Source organism: Cervus canadensis, chromosome 5 (assembly GCF_019320065.1).
Source record: "Cervus canadensis isolate Bull #8, Minnesota chromosome 5, ASM1932006v1, whole genome shotgun sequence".
Lineage (NCBI taxonomy): Eukaryota > Metazoa > Chordata > Mammalia > Artiodactyla > Cervidae > Cervus > Cervus canadensis.
In genome coordinates, this window is record NC_057390.1 from 12,870,305 (window position 1) to 12,891,341 (window position 21,037).

General features: G+C 40.2%; 1 protein-coding gene across 3 annotated transcripts in view; it reads right to left on the bottom strand.

Moving 5' to 3' along the window:
* The window catches only part of ZNF638 (zinc finger protein 638), a 130,515-nt gene extending 109,903 nt beyond the window's left edge, over positions 1 to 20,612 (bottom strand). For 2 of the 3 annotated variants that reach the window (XM_043468227.1, XM_043468225.1), the window contains exon 1: positions 20,484 to 20,610. In XM_043468227.1, coding sequence (XP_043324162.1) covers positions 20,484 to 20,599 — 116 coding nt within the window. In that variant the 5' untranslated portion in view covers positions 20,600 to 20,610. Of the gene's footprint in view, positions 1 to 20,483 lie in introns of all 3 variants that reach the window. The other variant, XM_043468226.1, reaches the window with a different exon arrangement.
* Between the last annotated feature and the right edge of the window lie 425 nt (positions 20,613 to 21,037).

The window sequence follows — 21,037 nt, forward strand, 5'->3', positions numbered from 1 at the left end:
AGCATTTAGTAAATTATTCCTAGTAAAATCTGCAATAAACAAATCATTAAATCTAGGCCTTGTCTTTTCAACATGGTCCAATGCTAAGCCCAACTATTCACTAATTTAGGAGCACTATCTATAACCAAGCTAATATATTTTTATCCACTTACATTAAATTTTGAAAGACTTTTCTAACATATGTAAGAGTCACTCGATATTGCCAATTCATTGTCAAATCCAAAATTTCTTCAATTCATTAAAATTTTCAGGCATCACAAATTTGTTAACTGTGTGATATTATCTCTTTATGTATTTTCATGAGCTTAAATTGAAAATGCCACAAATGATTTAAATTTGTTATATGACCTGGTTATATCTTCAGTATGCTATGAAACAGTATTTCCAATAATATTTACACTTACTTTTTTTCTGTTTGAGGTACATAATTTCTGCTCTACTCAAAAGGCATTGCTTTAGGAACTTACCATTGATATATGGTATTGATGCCCAGGAATTTTTTTTCTTACCAAATAAATAGCTACATATTGTAGTAGTGTCCCTTATTTCGCATTTAAAAATAAGCCCTATTGTAACTTTTCCATATACTAGTTATGGTGCTTACTGCGTCAGGTTGATTTTAAAATGGCATCTTGGGACTTCCCCAGTGGTCCAGTGACTAAGACTCAGAGCTCTCAATGCAGGAGGTCTGTGTTCAATCCCTGGTCAGGGAATTAGACCCCACATGCCCCAACTAAGAGTTTGCATGCCGCAATGAAGACTGAAGAGCCCACATGCTGCCACTAAGACCCGGCCAAATAAACACAAAATAAAAATAAAGTCTGTTTTAAAATTGAAAAAATAAAATGACATCTTAATTTGTGCTCTTTTGATACAGATACACTTTGCATACTAAAACAGTAATATTCTGCACTTCCACAACAAAAATCTTTTTTTTTAAATAATCAAAAGGGCTTTCTCTTTCCCTACTTTTGAGAGAAAGTGAAAGTGAAAGTGAAGTCACTCAGTCGTGTCTGACTCTTTGCGACCCGTGGACTGTAGCCTACCAGGCTCCTCCATCCATGGGATTCTCTAGGCAAGAATACTGGAGTGGGTTGCCATTTCCTTCTCCTTTGAGAGAAAAGTGGACTCAAAATATACTGCCCTTCCTTCTTAAAGCTACAGTGAAAAAACAGTAGCACAAGGACCAAGGATAACTGACTATTGACACTTAGCCTCGAAACTGGGGGCAAAAGGGAATGGTGGGGACATCCAAGGGGAGATGTCTTTCTAAAAGGGATAGGCACACCCCAGCTCCAGTCTATTGCTGCAGCACACTGAAGTAATCTCAGCCTTCATGGAATCTTTAAACACTGGAAATGCAGACTGGTGTATGTGTAGAGTGTGTGTGTGTGTGTGTGTGTGTGTGTGTGTGTGTGTGTGTGTGTGTGTGTGTGTGTGTGTGTGTGTGTGTGTAATCTTTAAACACTGGAAATGCAGACTGGTATATGTGTAGAGTGTGTGTGTGTGTGTGTGTGTGTGTGTGTGTGTGTGTGTGTAATCTTTAAACACTGGAAATGCAGACTGGTGTATGTGTAGTGTGTGTGTGTGTGTGAATGCAGGGTGTGTATGTGAGTGAATCTGCTTTTTTTTCTTTTGGCCTCTTCATGGCTTGTGGGACCTTAGTACCCTGACCAGGGACTAAACTCATGATCCCTGCATTGGAAGCACAGTCTTAACCACTAAACCGCCAGAGAAGTCTGAATCTGCTTTATTTATTTTAAAGTGTTGGCAACTAACCCCAAACATAAAACACTGCTATAGTCCAACAAATGGTCCACAGGCAGTCAGTTTGGGACAACTTCCCTTCCAAACACCTTCCCTGACCCATCATAAGGTTTAAGTCTTGAACATCAATCTATATTCTTAGCAAAACTAGCAAACAGTAGCCTTTTTACACAAAAAGCTCTCCCTTCTTTGTTTGGAGCTTAATACTCTTAAAAAACTGGTTAACTTCCCAGAACACCCAGTTGCATCTAAAAAAGCCTAAGTTGTTTTTATTTTGCCTTTTTAATGGTCTTACCTCCTAACTTCATGTAATCCAAACCTCCCTTGTTCTAAGAAAACTCAGCTCAAAATGAAGCTAACTGTTCAGCTCTTCTAAACTAAGCCCATAGAAAAAAATTAACAAATAAGAAAACTCCTAGGCCAAGAAATTCTTGTTCTGTTTCTATAACCAGTTTGTGCCAAAACTCAAATATATGGCACACATTCTATCAATTAGTAATTCCATCCTTCTCTATGAAAAGCAAAGAAACCTACAAAGCAAAAGTACTCAAGCAGCTATGTCATTTAAAATAAACCAAGGAGGGAGGGGATATAGGTGTACTTATAGCTAATTCCTATAACTGTGTCCTGAGAAACCTATAGTGGATTTCTCAGTTAGAACTCAGCAACAGTTAGAAGTGGACTTTAAACAACTGACTGGTTCAAAATTGGGAAAGGAGTATGACAAGGCTGTATATTGTTACCCTGCTTATTTAACTTACATACAGAGTACATCCTGTGAAATGCAGGACAGGATGAATCACAAGCTGGAATCAAGAATGCCAGCAGAAATATCAGCAACCTCAGATATGCAGATGATACCACTCTAGTGGCTGAAAGTGAAGAGGAACTAAAGAGCCTCTTGATGGTGAAAGAGGAGGGTGAAAAAGCTTGCTTGAAACTCAACATTCAAAAAGCAAAGATCATGGCATCTGATCCCATCATTTCATGGCAAATAGTAGGGGAAAAGGTGGAAGCAGTGACAGATTTTATTATCCTGGGCTCCAAAATCACTGTGAACGGTGACTGCAGCCATGAAATTAAAAGACACTTGCTCCTTGGAAGGACATCTATGACAAAATTAGACATATTAAAAAGCAGAGACATCACTTTGCTGACAAAGGTCCATATAGTTCAAAGCTATGGTTTTGCCAGTAGTCATGTACAGATGTGAGAGTTGGACCATAAACAAGGGTGAGCGTCTAAGAAATGATGCTTTCAAACTGTGTTGGAGAAGACTGTTGAGAGTCCCTTGGACAGCAAGGAGATCAAACCGGTCAATTCTAAAGGAAATCAACCCTGAATATTCATTGAAAAGACTGAGGCTGAAGCTGAAGCTCCAATACTTTGGCCACATGATGCAAAGAGTTGACTCACTGGAAAATATCCTGATGCTGGGAAAGACTGAAGGCAAAAGGAGAAGAAGGAAGCAGAGGATGAGATGATTAGTAGATAGCATCAATGGATATGAATTTGAAGAAACTCTGGGAGATACTGAAGGACAGAGAAGCATAATGTACTACAGTCTACGGGGTCACAAAGAGTTGGATGTGACTTAGCGACTGAACAACAATAGACGATTCACTTCACTATACAGCAGGAAGTAACACAACATTGTAAGCAAATTACAGTCCAATTAAAAAATAAAATAAACCATGGATAGGGACTTCCCTGATAGTCCAGTGGTTAAGACTCTGCTTCCAATGCTGGGGGCAGGGGTTCAATCCCTGGTTGGGGAACTAAGATCCCACATGCCACAACTACAGAAGCCCGCCCACTGCAATGAAGACCCAGTGCAGTCAAAATAAATAAGTATTATTGAAAAAACAAAACTGAACAATGAAAAAGGATTTTTAAAAAGGCATTTTACATGTATTCTCTAATCAGTCAATAAAACTCCAGAAGTAAAAAGATTTTTAAAAATCATAAATATTTGAAAATTAACAAACATATTACTAAATAATATTTGGAGCAAAGAAATCAGAAATGAAATTACAAACCATTTAGAAGGTGATGAAAAGGAGAAAAATTTAGACCAATGAGATATTACTTTAAAAACTAAAACAGTCCTCAGAGGAAATTTTAGAGTCTTAAATGCTTTCATCATTAGATAGGCTTTAAAAAATGTAAAGAAATTATTATTCAAAGTAAGGAAAAAGGATAAAAAACAGAATACAACAGGAAGCAGGAATTGATAAACTTAAGAGTAAATTTTTAAAATAACAGCAAGGATATATAAATCCAAAACTTTGTTCTTTGGAAGAACAAAAAACCAAAACCCTGATTTTAATAAAGAGGGGAAGGAGGGAGAGGGCTGAACAAAAATACATAGGATGAAAAATAAGAAAGAAGATATAAAAGAGACTAAATAAACTGCAAGAGATAATCACATGCAACCCCATGACAACAAATTTGAAAATCAAAAGAACACACATGACTTCTCAGCAAACTATAAATTATAAAAATTGACTCAACAATAGAAAATTTGATTCAATGAATTACCTCTAAAGAGAAAAACTTGTGGGTTGTGTCTATATATGATACATATATGCATAAAAAAGTATAGCTAAATAATATTTATATTTCAGCAATATAATTATAAATACTTATAAACTAAATTTTGCTGAAATGTATATATTATCTTGCTAATATAAGACCACATTGCGAAGATGTGGAATGTAAGAAGAGAAAGATTAACTGAAAAGTGACTATTAAAATATCAATATGATCTCATATGTATAAAATTAAAAGATATGCACATGTACACACATACAGAAATGCATGAAAAGATGATAACCAGAATGTTAACGGTGGTCACCCCAAGATGAAAGGATACCCCTGCTTGCACATCTCATTCCCATCTTCTCTGGCCCCTAGTGCCAACAAATAGTGAGCATGGAGGGTGAGGGAAGGACAACACTGTAAACTGGCTAACTCTTCAAGGGAATCTCCATTCTTTGAAGGAAACACTGCTCAGATTTGAACAGACATCAGAACCATTTTGGAGAGTCTGTTAAAAGAGATTACTGGAAAAAAAAAAAAAAAAAGAGATTACTGGGCTCTACCCTAGGGTTTCTGATTTAGTAGGTCTGAGGTGAGGCCCAAGGATCTGCATTTCCGGTAAGTGCCCATATGATACTGATACTGCTGTCCCAGAGATTACATTTTGGGGATCACTATCCTAAAATAACTTTCAATATGCTAAAAGGTTCTTGAAATTACTGTGGTCTCCTGTTCCACTCTCTTTTGCCTTTTTTATCCCCTTCTATTATCATTTTATTGAAGTTTGGAGAACTAAATTCTCAAATATTTTTTTCTCAAGTTTCTGAAATGCACCTTAAAATGTTCATGAAGATCCTGTATGTGCTCCTAGTACACTCTACTACTACAAAACTAATGGCTGAAAAACACAGCAAAACAAAACTATAGCAAATTATCGATATATGAGTCTGATAAGATCAGAGTATCTTTCTCAGTTAACTGTCTAGTCACAGGCCAGAAGCTTTGGTCTGTGATGCTGCCTAAGTTTCCAAGTTCCCTCTATTTTGTTGCTTACATTCTTTCTGTCTGCCTAATTGAAGTCAGCTCACCACACAATTCTGTCCACAAGAGGAAGACAGAGAACAAGCCCAAAGAAGGGGAGAACAAACCCAGTCCTTTAAAACATGCATTCTCAGCAAGGACACAGTGCCACCAAAGGGCAAAAGCTGGTTCATGGGTGGTAGAGGGCAAAAAAACTCTAGTCCTTTTTATGCTAAAGCACAGATATTTAAATACAGTGCATAAACAGATACATGATATATCTATGGTATTAAATTTTCACGGGGGCAATTTGGGAAAAAAGTGTCTAAGAAGGCTCCTTACAGGAGTGATAATGAAAAAAAGACTGCAAACGTATGTTTTAAAGGCAAGTTTCAGAAATTGCACACATCTCTTCTGCTCTCAAGAACTTAGTCACCAAGATAAACCTAGCTTCCAGGGAAGCTAGGAAATACTCCAGTTGGGTGGCCACTGGCCCCGAGTAAACTTGATTTCCTCCCATATGAGCCTCTTCACAGGCTGCTTAAGTGTTCCCACAACAGGACAGTCAGTTACACTCAGAGCAAGTAAGCCAAGAGGCCACATGGAAGCAGCAACGTCTTTTATGACCAAATCTTAGACTCTATACACTGCCACTTCCATCACTATGCATACAGGTATACAGAGCAATCCTTATACAATATGTGAGTACTGGGAGGCTAGATCTGGGGATCAACTAGGAGATTGGCTTTTTACTTGGAAGTATAATCAGAAGTTCTCATATTTGTGTGAGTAGAAAAATCATTCTGGTTAAATTCTAGTTGTCCTCAAGGCCCTGACAAAATGTTAACTCTCCAGCCAAATTTCACTGCTTCCTTGTTTGTGATTCTACATCACACTTTCCCACCTCTGGGACAGAAACTATCACACTGTATGATGGTTCACTATGTACAAGGCTGTCTCTCTAGTGAAAATATAGGACTGAGGCTTACTATGTCCTCCAAGCTCCAGGCAGGGTTGAATTTTTAAAAGTTGCCAGTCACTCTCAGCACTGGTAGGGAAACCAGTCTGGGAACAAAGTGAGAAGCTAAATTATCTATTTAGCTCATCACTGATTTGCCTTATAAACCTAAACAACTTGCTTAAAATAAGCAAGTAACCTACCAAACAAAACAAACCCAGAATACAAATTTTACTCATTTCAATGCTAGATCTAAGCTCTGTCAACCAGAATTTTCACATAGATAATTTTGTTACCAAGTCCAAGCTTGCTATGCTCACCACGTGACAGACCAATTAACCAAGAGGTGATGTGTTGAGGCAAGGAATATGACTTTATTTAGAAAGGTGGCTGACCCAAGAAGATGGCAGACTAATGTCTCCAAATCTACGGATGTGAGAGTTGGACCGTAAAGAAGACTGAGCGTGGGAGAATTGATGCTTTCGAATTGTGGTACTGGAGAAGACTCTTGAGAGTTCCTAGGACAGCAAGGAGATAAAACCAGTCAATTCTAAAGGAAACAAACCCCAAATCTTCATTGGAAGGACTGACGCCGAAGCTGAAGAGCTGACTCTTCACCTCTTAGAAAAGACCCTAATGCTGAGAAAGACTGAAGGGAAGAGAAGGGGGTGACAGAGGATGAGATGGTTGGATGATATCACCAACTCAATGAACATGAATTTGAGCAAACTCTGGGAGATAGTGGAGGACAGGGAAGCCTGGCGTGCTGCAATTCATGGGGTTGCGAAGAGTCGGACATGACTTAGCTAGTGACTGAACGATAATAATAATGTCTCCAAATACCAACTTACCAGGGTCTGGATATCATGTTCTTTTATAGAACAGAGAGGGAGAAAAGGTGAGGAAGTAAAGTAAAAAATTCTATTTATCTTACATAAATAAGAGGGGATGTGTTAATTTCTTCTTGTCTGCAGCCATTCACAGGTGGGCTGGGTCAGACTGTCTCTAACAAAAGCACTTCAACAGTCAGGCAGCAGGGCAGGGTTCCCTGAGGCAGGCCATTATATATGACTGCAATAAAAAAAAAGCAAGACAAAGCAAAGGGTAAATAAAGTCAAAGAAACAGATCCGACGTGGAGTCAGAATTGGTTCTTCCCTGCAGCAATTTTATACAGGTAGGCAAATTAAAATCCAAACTTCGCTGGATGAGTTTTGTAAGAGAAAAATGTGTGCTTCTCTGGAAAACTATGCTGCATTGGGATCACACTCTACCAGATTATCTGACTCTAGCCTTTGATTGCCATTGAGCTGTTTCTTCAGCTTCTACTGAAGAAAACTGATAGTGGCGCAAAATAATTCTTGCGTCTAGGCATGTGAACTCTGTCTGATAGAGGTTCAGCTGATTTCCCTCTACTGTCGAAGAGGCCAATTCAGAGTTTGGTGCACATTCATTCCAACAGTCCACTTCTATAAATGTGTCCGTTCTATGAACTCTCCCTTTAAACTCCTTGTGACACTGTGTAACTCCAATTGGGACTTGAACCTACGTGCCAGGACTCCAACCCAGCCAAAACCCAGGCTGGGACTTCAACCCATGGTTTCTTATCTGAGATCATACACCCAGGTTCTTGATGTCTCATCACATAAAGAAATCAGTGAGAGACAAAGTGATAGGTAAGAAGTGGATTTATTTAGAGAGAAACACATTCCACAGAGTGTGGGCCATCTCAGAAGGAGAGAGAAGCCTGGAAATATGGTGTGGTTAGTTTTTATGGGCTGGGTAATTTCATAGGCTAATGAGTGGGAGGACTGTTCCAACTATTTTGGAAAAAAAGCAGGGATTTCCAGAAATTGAGCCACCGCCTACTTTTTGACCTTTTACGGTTGGCCTTGGAACTGTCATATAGGGGCCTATAGGTGTGTCATTTAGCCCGCTGATGTGTTAAAATGAGCATATACTAAGGCTCAAGGTCTAGTGGAAGTCAACTTGTCTTGGACCCATTTGGTTCTAATCAGTTTATGTCATGTCCTCAGGCTGCATCATTCTTTCAAAGGTTATGCCCTACCCAGTTCCCTCAAGTACTCCCTGCTGACTCAGACACTGAAGAATCCACCTACAATGCAGGAGACCTGGGTTTGATCCCTGAGTTGGAAAGATCCCCTGGAGAAGGAAATGGCAACCCACTCCAATATTTTTGCCTGGAGAATGCCATGGACAGAGGAGCCTGGTGGGCTACAGTCCATGGATTCACAAAGAGTCGGACATGACTAAACATTTAACGCTTTAATTTCTTCCCTCCAGTTCCACATGCCTGCTTGTGAAGTGGAGATGATGCTTCCATGTATGCAGTGAGGACCTGTGCAAAACAGTATGCGGGGAAACACATTCACAAAGACTGCAAAGTGCACGGTTCCCAAAGGAGGTGGACAGTGCAGTGGCCCTGAGCGCCTCAAAGAGCCAGGATTTGAACTGTGTAATTCTATAGGCTGTGCTCTCTTAAAACTTTGGTTAAGATCACTCAACCAATCCCTCTTGTCCCAGATATATGTTCTGTTGGAGGAAATTTTTCAAAAATGGGTAAAGCCATGATTTTCATACAGATATAAAAAGAACACATTTAAGTCACTAATTAAATGAGGGAATCATTAAGATGTTACAACTGGGGGAAGGGGGGGTCAGGATGGGGAACACATGTAAATCCGCGGCTGATTCATGTCAATGTATGGCAAAAACCACTACAATATTGTAAAGTAATTAGCCTCCAACTAATAAAAATAAATGGAAAAAAAAAAAAAAAAGATGTTACAACTGGGCTTCCCTGGTGGCTCAGAGGTAAAGAACCTACCTGCCACTGCAGAAGACACGAGTTCGATCCCTGATCCAGGAGGATCCCACATGCCATGGAGCAACTAAGCCCATGTGCTACAACTATTGATCATGTGCTCTAGAGCCTAGGAGCCACAACTACGTGCCCCAACGGCTGAAGCTCATGCTCCACAACAAGAGCAGCCACCACGGCGAGAGAGTAGTCCCCACTCACCACAACTAGCCCTCCCAGCAGTGAAGGCCCAGTGCAGCCAAAAATAAATAAAAAATAAAAGACGTTACAACTGAAACATAGGGGAAAGAGTAAGGGCACAACGTTTCAAAGAATGACATAGCCCAAGGACATCTAGAACCAAACAAATTCAAGGTGGCGGACAAGTCAACTTCCACTAAACCTGGAGCTTCAGTATATGCTCATTGTAACACATGAGCAAGATAAATGATATATACACACCCACAGGTGCCATGACAGTACCAAGGCTGGCCATCAAGGGTCAAAAAGTGAGCAGTGGCCCAATTCCTGGAAATCCCCGCCCCTCCCCACAATAGCTAGAATACACCTCACTCGTTAGCCTATGAAATTACCCACCCCTATAAAAACTGACAATCCCATATCCTGAGACCTCTTGCCTTCTGAGATGGCCCATACTCTGTGGAGTGTGTTTTCTCTCTAAATAAATCTATTTCTTATCTATCACTTTGTCTCTCACTGAATTCGCTCTGTGATGAGACATCAAGAACCTGAGCCTCATTAAGTCCTGAAACCAAGTGTGTGATCTCAGTTAAAAGACCACGGGTTTTGGCCAGGTTCATGTCCCAGCCAGGTGGTGAGTTACATAATTTCACATGGGTGTGTGCACTAGGAAAGCCTATCCCATCATCTGATGATGAGGAAATGTTTTATGAACCAATAATATATGTTTATGTGCTCAGCTATCATGATGTAAGCAAAGAGCATAAGAGTAGAAAAGAATAAGGGGAAGAAATAAGAACAGCTTCTAAATTTTTACAGCTTTGATCAGTACTGTCCAACAGAATTTCTGCAGTGATAAAAATGTTCTAGATCTGTACTGTCCATTATAGTAGCCACTACCCACGTGTGGTTATTGACCACTTGAAACTTGGTAAGACTGAAACAGAATTTTTATTTTATTTCATTTCAATTAACTTATATTTAAAAGTTAAATATGTGGCTAGTGGCTACCATACTGGACCACACAGGTATAGATAGACAACCAGCAAAAGGACAAATGGCAAGACTCAGAAAAATGGGATATGTAGGTTTCTCAAGCTTTTTGGTCCAAGGACCTACATAAGTAAAAAGCATTGACACTCCAAAAAACTTTTGTTTTTGTGGGTTATATGTAGCTATTAGATTTATTATCTTAAGAAAAAACTGAGAAATTTAAATTATTTAAAAATTTTAGTCCATTTAAAAATAATTTCATGATTTTTAATGAAAAATAATTATATTTTCCAAAACAAAAAATAAATTAGTGAGAAGAGTGGCATTGCTTTATATTTCTGCATTCAGTATATAGTAACACTATAGGCCTCTAGGAAACTGCACTGTATGCTTGTAAGAAAAAGGCAAACATCATGTAAGTGTTAGTATGGAAAGGATCTCAGGAACACTGAGACCATATTAGTGGTCCTAGTTATAGGACAAGTAAACAGCAACATGTTGGCTATTCACTCAGAGCCACTCTCTTACCCCGTTTCAAACAGGTGACTGTCTGCCCTACGGTAGGTGGAAGGCTCCAGCCTCCAGGCCACCAGTAGAGGACAAGGATAGGGCACTAGGCAGAAGACAAGGAGGTTAAGAGAAACCCCGTACAGATGCCTCTTAAACAATGTGGGCTTAGCGACACTGACCCCCATCCCCATGCAGTGGAAAATCCACCTACAGCTTTTGACTCCCACAAAACTTAACTACTAATGGCTTACTGTGACTGGAAGCCTTACCAATAACACAGACAGTTGATTGACACGTTTTATGTATTATGCACTGTACTTTTACAATAAAGTAGCTAGAGAAAAGAAATTGTTATTAAGAAAATTAATGAATTTGAGTCAGTTGAGCTGAGGTGGACAAACCTAGAGACTCTCATACAGAGTGAAGTCAATCAGAAAGAGAAAAATATTGTATATTAACACATATATGAAAATATAGAAAAACGGTACTAATGAACCAACTTGCAGGGCAGGAATAGAGACACAGACCTAGAGAACAGACTTGTGAACACGGTGGGGGAGGAAGAAGACAGTGGAGCGAACTGAGAAAACAGCATTGAAATACACACATTACAATGTGTAAGGCAGATGGCTAGTGGGAAGTTGCTGTGTAAGACAGGGAGCTCAGCCTGGTGCTCTGCAACCGCCTAAAGGGGTGGGACGGAGAAGGGATATGTGTACACTTATGGCTGCTTCACCTTGTTGCATGGCAGAAACCAACACAACATTGTAAAGCAATTATCCTCCAACTAAAACTTTTAAAAATACATTAAAAAAAGAAAATTATAAGGAAGGGAAAATACATTTACAGCACTATACTGTATTTATTGATACTGTAAGTATACATCTGTTTAAAGAATCATTAGTACCTACATCATATTCTCTTATACAAAACACAGTAGATATCTAATGTATTACTAACACTAGACAACAAAAATGAAAGGATAATGTGAAAAAGAAATGTATATTTATAGGTATAACAATTCACACATTAGTAATGACAAAGAAGCAACATGATTGTCTTACGGTAGCCGAGTGTAATCAATGCTACTGCTTTACAGTTAGCCTATCCACTAATGAATAAGTCATTATAAAATTTTTATGGCATACAATATTATAGTCATATTCATAATACAATGTTGGAAACATTGTTATCTTTTCCAAAAAAAAACACCTGTGTGTGTGCTCAGTCACTCAGTCCTGTCTGACTCTTTGCAACCCCGTGGACTGAAACCCGCCAGGCTCGTCTGTCCATGGAAGTTTCCAGGCAAGAATACTGAGAGGAATCGGGTGGAGAGGGAGGTGGGAGGGGGGATCGGGATGGGGAATACGTGTAAATCTATGGCTGATTCATATCAATGTATGACAAGACCCACTGAAATGTTGTGAAGTAATTAGCCTCCAACTAATTAAAAAAAAAAAAAAAGAATACTGGACTGGGTTGCCATTTTCCTAATCCAAAAAAACCCACTTACCTGGGATAATAGGCTGATCCAATTAGGCGAAAGGAAGAGACAGGCATACAATACTGTAATGGGTAATGTAATTCTTTGAAATCGAAGTTATAAAACAGTAAAAAAAACTAACACATTATTCATTTTACATTAAATATCACTCACCTTATGCTTATCTAAGGATAGGCACAGTATCTACATCTAAGATATTCATTCTGCCAGTTGCTCAAATTGTCATAAATCTCCATTTTTCCAATATATTTATTGAAAAACATCCATGTACAAGTGGACCTGCACAGCCCAACCCCACATTGTCCAAGTGTCAACGGTATGTTAAACTGTGGGGCCCTCAATTCCTACGCTGGAAAGAACTCACATAGTAGGCCTATGACTGCTGTCCTTTTGAAAGGCCTGTTAGCAAGGCTAGCCCTTCTATGGCAAAACTGATTTCAAGGTTCCCACCATTCCCTAACTGATAAAGGTGGTTTAATGCACCTAAACACAAACAAAAGCTGATGTTGAAGCTGAAACTCCAATACTTTGGCCACCAGATGCAAAGAGCTGACGAGAAGACTCTGATGCTGGGAAAGATTGAGGGCAGGAGGAGAAGGGGACGACAGAGGATGAGATGGCTGGATGGCATCACCAACTCAATGGACATGGGTTTGGGTGGACTCCGGGAGTTGGTGATGGACAGGGAGGCCTGGCATGCTGCGGTTCATGGGGTTGCAAAGAGTCGGACATGACTGAGTGACTGAACTGAACTGAAACACAAACAATGCGATTTGTGCAGAAGACTTGCCTTCTTTCTGGGAGTCTGGAATTTTGGTGTGTGCTAGGCAGAGGGTACCTATGTGAGCAGCACCCAGTAAAACCCTGGGTACTGAGTCACAAATGAGCTCCCCTGATAGACAACACTTCACACGTGTTGCTACAATTCACTGCTGGAGCAGTTCAGCACAGCCTGAGTCACGCCGGTGGGAGAGGACTCTGGAAGTTTGCGCCTACTTTCCTCTGGACTTTGCCTCACCTACCTTTTCCCCTTGCCAATTTTATGCTGTATCCTCTCACTGTATTAAATCACAGCTTCCAGGTGGCTCAGTCCAGCTGCCAATGCAGGAGATGCAGGTTCGATCCCCGGGTAGGGAAGATCCCCTAGAGGAGGAAATGGCAACCCACTCCAGGATCCTTGCCTAGAAAAGCCCATGGACAGAGGAGCATGGTGGTCATGAGGTCTCAAAGAGTCGGACACAACTTAGCGACCGAGAGTGTGAGCACACTCACACAAGTGTGTCTACATGCTGAGATCCTCTCAGTGGGTCACTGAACTTTGGGGGCAGTCTTTCTTTTTTTAAATTTGGCTGCACCAGGGCTTAGCTGTGGCATATGAGATCTATGCCTTGACTAGTATTGAAGCCAGGTCCCTTGCATTCGGAGTGCAGAGTCTTAACCACTGGACCACCCAGTAAGTCCTGGGAGTAGTCTCAGGTAATCTCGACATATTCCCTTTCATTGGCCCTGCTCCCAGAATGTCAACACCAAGGACTATTCCCACACTACAGAATACTGCAGGCATCTCCCTGGAGAAACAGAAAAGTCAAACAAACGGGAAAAAGGACCACAAAGGGCAGAGACGATGGAAAAAGCAAAAGAAAACTCCAAAAATAAAACTATAATTAATATCTTTAAAAAGATAAGAAAATACATCTATAAGAGCTGAATGCATGAAAAGAAGCAATTAGAGACGGTGAAAGTTAAAAATATGATCATCAAAATTTAATAGTAAATAGAAGTGCTAGAAGATTGAGTTGAAAAAAATTGCCTTGAGAAGTTGACAAAAAAAGAGAGAGAGAAGGATTTAAAAAAAAAAAAGAAGAAGAAAGAAGAAAACTAAAGGATCAATCCAGGAGGACTAAAACACCAAAGAAAAAGAGAGAACAGGGAGCTGCCTGGTGGCCTAGTGATTACTTCTGAGCTTTCACTGCCATGGCCCGGGTTCAAGCCCTGGTCAGGAAACTGAGATCCCTCAAGTCATGAATTGTGGCCAAAAAAAAGAACATTTTAAATGGGAAGAAAGAATTTGCGAAATAAATTTCAGCAGACTAGGGGGAAAAAAGGTTGAAAGCATCAAAGCCCAATAAATGAGAAAAAGAACCACAGTAAGGTGACATAAGCATAAAATTTCAGAATACCCTTCAGAAAGAAGGGCGCCAGAAGAAGTGTACCTGAGAATCAAGTATAAGAGTAAAATAAAGGCATTTCTGAGACACACAAAGACTTAGAAAATTTATCCTTTCTTAGAAAGTACTGGACTAAGTCTTTCACCAAAGTGACTGAGTGAAGCAAAGCTGGATCTATGTAACAAACGATCCAAACTAGGAGAGACAAGAAGGAAAGTCCCAGCTATGCACCAAACCAGGAGAACTGTATCTTCTCCCTTTTGTTCAGAATTCCATCTTGGCTATCATATACTTAATATTATAGAGCACTTCCCCCTTCTCTGATTGCTTTCTTTCATAGCATCCAATTCCATTTTTCTTCTTTTGCCCACACTGTGCGACATTTGGGATCTTAATTCCCCTACCAGGTTTCAGACCCCAACCTCCTGCACTGGAAGCACAGTCTTAACCACTGGACTGCCAGGAAGTCCCTTCATAGCATCCAATTCTTATTTTATGGGTCACTACTGAGCCAGGTGCTGCAACTACTGAAACTTGCACACCTAAAGCCTGTGCTCTGCAACAAGAGAACCACCTCAATGAGAAGCCGGCGCACCACAACAGAGACTAGCCCCGGCTCACTCTAACTAGAGAAAGTTCATGAAAAGCAACAAAGACCTAGTGCAGCCAAAAATAAATAAATAAATTCCAAAAAATTGAACTCCCATGTGATTCAGCAATTCCACTCCTGGGCACATATCCAGAAGTAAAAAGAAAACTCCAATTCAAAACAAACAATATTCACAGTAGCATTATTTATAATAACCAAAATATGGAAGCAACCTAAGTGCCCATCAACAAACTCTTGGCTTACACAATGGAATATCATTCAGCCATAAAAGAGAATGAATTTTGCCATCTGCAGCAACATGGATGGACCTAGAGAATATTATGTGTAGTGAAATAAGTCAGACAGAGAAACACAAATACTATATATCACTTGTATGTGCAAGTAATACAAATGCATCTATATACAAGACAGAAACAGACTCACAGACATAGAAAACAAATTTATGGGTATGGGATTAACAGATACAAACTACCATACATAAAATAGATAAGCAACAAGGATCTACAATATAGCACAGGAAATTATACCCAACAGTTTGTAATAACCTAAAATGGAATGTAATCTGCTAAATAAACAAATAGGAAAAAATGAGATCTAGAGACAGGAAGTCTTAGGGGAAAAAATAACTGATAGATTCTTGCATTTGTTTGAGGGCATTTGAGTAACTGGAAAAGATAAAACAGCAATCTTAGTTTATCTTTGGTTAAAAGGCTAATCATATTTACCTAGTCATAATAATATAAAACCTAACTGCTGATTTAACAAAATATTGAAATAAAATCTCAATTGAGAGGATGGAAGAAGTCAAAATAGAATAGAGAGAAAAGGAGCCAAATTCTCATCTTAAGTTATCAGTTCTCAATTTATCAAAAAGCCATTAAATAATTTTAGTCAAGAAGTAGTTATAAAGTATTTTTTAGAAAGACAGAGGTAAATAACAGAAGAAAAGGCTGTAAGAATTGAAAGTAGTTGCCTCCCAGGAAATAAACAAGGAATGTGTCCCATATTTCTGTGGTAAACTTTTAAGAACCGAATTAATTTTTCGATGACATATATTGTTACTTTGATCTTGCAATAACATTTTAAAAGTAATTTACTGGTTAATTAAACTGCAAGGTTTTACAGTTCCTTACATCAGTCCTCAAAGTGATTTCCTCTTCACTAAGCAAGAGAGCCTTGTACTCAATACCCCAACAACCATGAGGAAAACTCTTCTTTTAATTGCCTCTTCAGTGTTTTGATCAGGGTCCATTTTCTACCTTTATTCTTTCTTTCTGTGACAATAATTTTTTAGAAAAAAAATTTATTGAGGATGCTATGTATACTGATATGAAAAGATTTCTATGATACACTGTCAAGTGGAAAAAGCAATGGAAGAAAACTACAAATACATTTAAGAAGGGGGAAATGTAAATCCATTTTGATATGGAAATGCATGAAATATCTCTGGAGGACAAGCAATAAACTAGTAATAATGACTACCCAGAGTAGGCAAATTGAAGGAATGGGAATTGAGAAGATGAAGAACAGGCAAAAGAGGGAGCCTTTCCATCGTACATTGTTTTTTAACTTTCTGATCTTTAACCCTGTGAAATGATTGACTACTTGGAGAAAAAAATCTTAAGTCATACTTCTTTATCTTGGTATAAAATTAAAATACAATTTTTTTCAACATCTTGGGAAATAATGAAAATACTAAAAGCAATACCCCAAAATCTCATCTCTCCAGAGATAACTTTTAACATTTTGATGTACATCAGGGCAATCCTATCACATATATTGAACTTGCATACTTACACGGCAACCTGAGAACCTACCTGCCAGTCTTTGAATCCTCACAATAAATCTATTAATCTATAATAAGACTAAAAGGTTCAAATAAAGTAAAAAGGAGTAAACCTTGTAGATAAGCAGGGATACTTGAAAACTCCCCATTCATCTCTAGGTATTCGATGATTATTTCAGAGAGAGAATGGTTTCAATGCCTAGATATGTGAACACAACCTTTTCTTTTTCCTTCTTGCAATTTATCACTATACTATGCAGGAGAATTTCTCTCAAAGTGGCAAGTCTGAATCAAGTATAAGCTTCACTACAATTCAATCTTTTCATACTTCTTTTACCCAAAATAGGATAATATTCAGAAATTTACAGAATTTGTTCTTTTTTATCCTGATATTATATTATGACCATTTTCTCATTTTATCAAATTTCTTTTATTTTACTATTACCCTGTGTAGGGACAATTAGTGTTTTCAAAGTTCCATCATCATAAACAACATCATAACAAACATCCAGTAACTAACCCTGTGTACAAATCCACTCCTTGGAATAAATTCTCAGAAGTGGAATTGCTGGGTCAAGTGTATGTAAAATAATAAAGAATTTTTATAAGTGATATGCCTTTCAAAAACCTGACAGTAATGGGAAAGAAAATATAAGGTACTTAAGGGAAATGACAAAGGATGCTTTACTAATTTGATCTGTGAGTCTTCAGGTACCATATAAACCTTCAAATCCTAAACTGCAAAATTTTGCTCATGTAACATGTCAAAAAGTCCAAAAGAAGGTTACTAGCCTTGATACCAAACCACAGCTCTTACAGAAATGCTGCAAGGAAAATCTTGAGGCTTCAAACACATCACTGAGAAATGGCAGAAAGATCTAAGTTCTCAAAACCTTCCTACATGTCATTTTAAAAATTCCAGCATTTAGTGTTAGTGGTTATAATATTCAAAATTACTAAAGCATTTTATCATCACATCCCTTTCTTTAAGAAAATGCCATAATAGCCTCTGCTGGTGCTGACATTTCAATGGAGAAACAGTATTTTTTAAATAAGCCCCCCAATCTCCCAAATTGCGTATTTAACACTAACACCATTCCAAATTGTGAACTGGGTACTTAGCTGTAGTAGCAGGCCAAAGTAAGTTAGGAAAAAAATAATCTTTCAAAATTGATGATTCAAACAATATATATTATTTTGTCTGTATTTGGGGAAATTTCTTTAATGAAAAATATATTGTTACCATAAAATAAGAAAAGTTCAAAACATTATTTTAAGAAACAAGTTTCAGTGTTGCATTCTGATGACTTACACTGACATCAAAAACTATTCTGGGTGAGATACAGCATACTATAAAATTCCAGAAATCATAATGAACGCAACATAATTTTTTTTTTTTTTTCAAAAAGAGCAATCCCCAACAAATTCTTTAATCCCCAACAAGTTCTTATAGATGGGCTTCCCTAATGGCTCAGTGGTAAAGAATTCGCCTGCCAATTCAGATGTGGGTTCGATCCCTGGGTAGGGAAGATTGCCTAGAGAAGGAAAGGGCAGCCCATTCTTGCCTGGGAAATTCCACGGACAGAGGAGCCTGCCAGGCTATAGTTCCTGGGTTGGAAAAGTGTCCTACAGGACTCAGTGACTAAACAACAACAAAAACATTCTCATAGATGAGTGCTAAATAACTTTTCCTGGCCCTCACAAAATGTGCCCAGAAGCAAAAGGTATTGATTATATACATTTATAGCTCTCTCAACTACCCTCCCTAAAATACATTTAAAATTCAGGTAAGAAGTCACTCAGAATCAGGACAACTAGGGATGGCCAAACACAACCCAAGTCCTTTGAGCACATGCAAAAAGAGACTTACTGAAATAAGAGTCCTTTTTTATTTTACAAGAGAAACAACATAAATATTCGGAATTTTAAAGTGTTTCAAATATATATATACTTTTTCTAATCACTTAATAAAGAGTGGCATTCTATTTTTTCCAACTCCCTGATAAGAACAAGAATTACACTATACTACATAGAAATCTCCAATATGCCCTCAGTTTTTAAAAAAATCCGTAATCTGAATCTCGGAAGGAGGCAGACTAAATTCCAGAACCTTTTTCTCATGCCAGCAATCCCTCTTCCTAACCCTTACAGGATAAGAAATAAGCACTCCTTTTTGACTGAAACTAAACCCACGGGGGCTTGGTAAAGGACAAAGCCGACTGAAACAATGCCACCAGAATTCGAACCGGAAACCAGCGCCAAGAATCATGACACAATACCAGGCGGAATACTAGAATTTCGTTCTGCAAAATGTGTTTCATTCTCTTCACTCCTGGCTCCTGTCTACTCGCAACAAAAGCCACAGACTGGGAGAGGGCAGGACAGTATTGGTATTGGGTTGTCAGAGCAATTTCTTTAAGTTGCTCTAAGGACCGGAGACAAGACTCTTACACAAAGGTGAAAAGAGAGCCGATGTTGCTACGAAGCGCCCCCCGGACCGAGTGAGACTTGAGCGGCGTCCTAACAGGCGTGCAGCTCGGCTTCCTGGGGACTCGGGAAACATGCAGATCACGGCAACCAGCAGCCGGGCGGGCGGCTATTCCTTCCCGGTCTGGGGACAAACCAGCGTCCGCCGCCGTGCGGGGCTGCGGGGCGTGGCCGAGTTCCCTCGGTCGCCCCGTGGGACCCGAGCGGCGGCGCACGCGCCTTTTCACTCAGCTCCAAACTCGGGAACCTGGGTATGCCGTGGCGGGTGAAAACAAGCCTAAGCAAACGGGAAGGAGTGTGTCAGTCACTCAGTCGTGTCCGACTCTCTGCGACCCCCACGGACTGCAGCCAACCAGGCTCCCCTGTCCATAGAACTCTCCAGGCAAGAATATTGGAGCGGGCTGCCATTTATCCCTCAAAAATGAAGGCTGAAAAAAAAAAACAAAAACCTCAAAACAGTTCACATAGTTTCTTTTATTTTCCTGTACTTCAAGAAATTCCTCTAATGAGAGAAATCTATTATTCTAAAATAAGAAAGCTCAAAACGTATTATTTAAGAAACAAACGTGTCAGTGTTGACTTCAAGTGACTACCCTGACATCAAACACTATTTTTGGCTGAGATATAGCATATTATGCAATTCTACAGATTAATTTCTTTAAAAAGAGCTTGAGTGCATCCCAGCTATTTCACTGTCTTCAGTCGAACAGGAGGCTATCTGGCGACCCCTCATCACCCCACTCCCACCCCAAAACCTCTCAGTGTAACTTATCGTTTATTTAATCGCTGTTTCCCAGACCCACCTGCACAGCGCCGCGTCCACTGCGCGCGTCTGGATCTGAGAAGAGTTACTGGGACCGCGAAGTCGAGAGACGAACGCCGGTGAGACATTCCACCGCTAGCTGACGGGCTGAGAGCCTCAGCAAACACAACTTGCTTAGCGCTAAAGACCAGTCGACCCAGGAGTGACAGCCGGAGGTTGAGTGGGGTGCGGTGTCCTAACCCCACGACGCGACGGTGCCTTAGCCTGGACCCTGCCTGCCTGCCTGCCCCTGCTTATCCGCCCACTGCCAACTGCCCCCGAGCACAGGAGGTTGCGGGGAGCCGGTAGGCGCTCACCTCTTCAGTGGGTCGCTAGTCAGCGGCGCCACGGCAGTCGAGGAGACGGAGCTCGGAGTCGCGGCTCTAGTCGCCGCGGGGGTTGTATCCCTGGCGGGAGCGCCGTCTCCAGGCATTGCCGGCAGCTTTAGCGCAGAATCCACGTAGCTCTGTGCTCTCAGCTCACGCCGCCCGCGAGTCCCCGGTCGAGCGGCACCTTGCGGCGGGGGCCCGCCCATCCCTGAGAACAGCCAATGAGCGCGGAGGGCGGGAAGTTAGGGGCGGAGCGGAGCAGACCCGGCTTCCTAGCGACGCCGCAGCGGGGCGGTCCTCACGCTGCGGCCAAGGCACCTCCCGGTTTCCTTTTGGCCCTGGTTAGAACAGTGGGTTTCAGGTGAATGAGGATAGGGGAGGGAAAACACATTACGCAAATAAAAGATCTAAGACGTGCGGGATACGCTTCTGATTTTGCGAGGTCTCTTTCCCTTTCTAGACAAACATTTCTTCGTGTGCTGTTTCTAGAACACCCACCTATCGAGGGCCAGCCGCGGTGCTTGCGGACAGACGGCAATGGG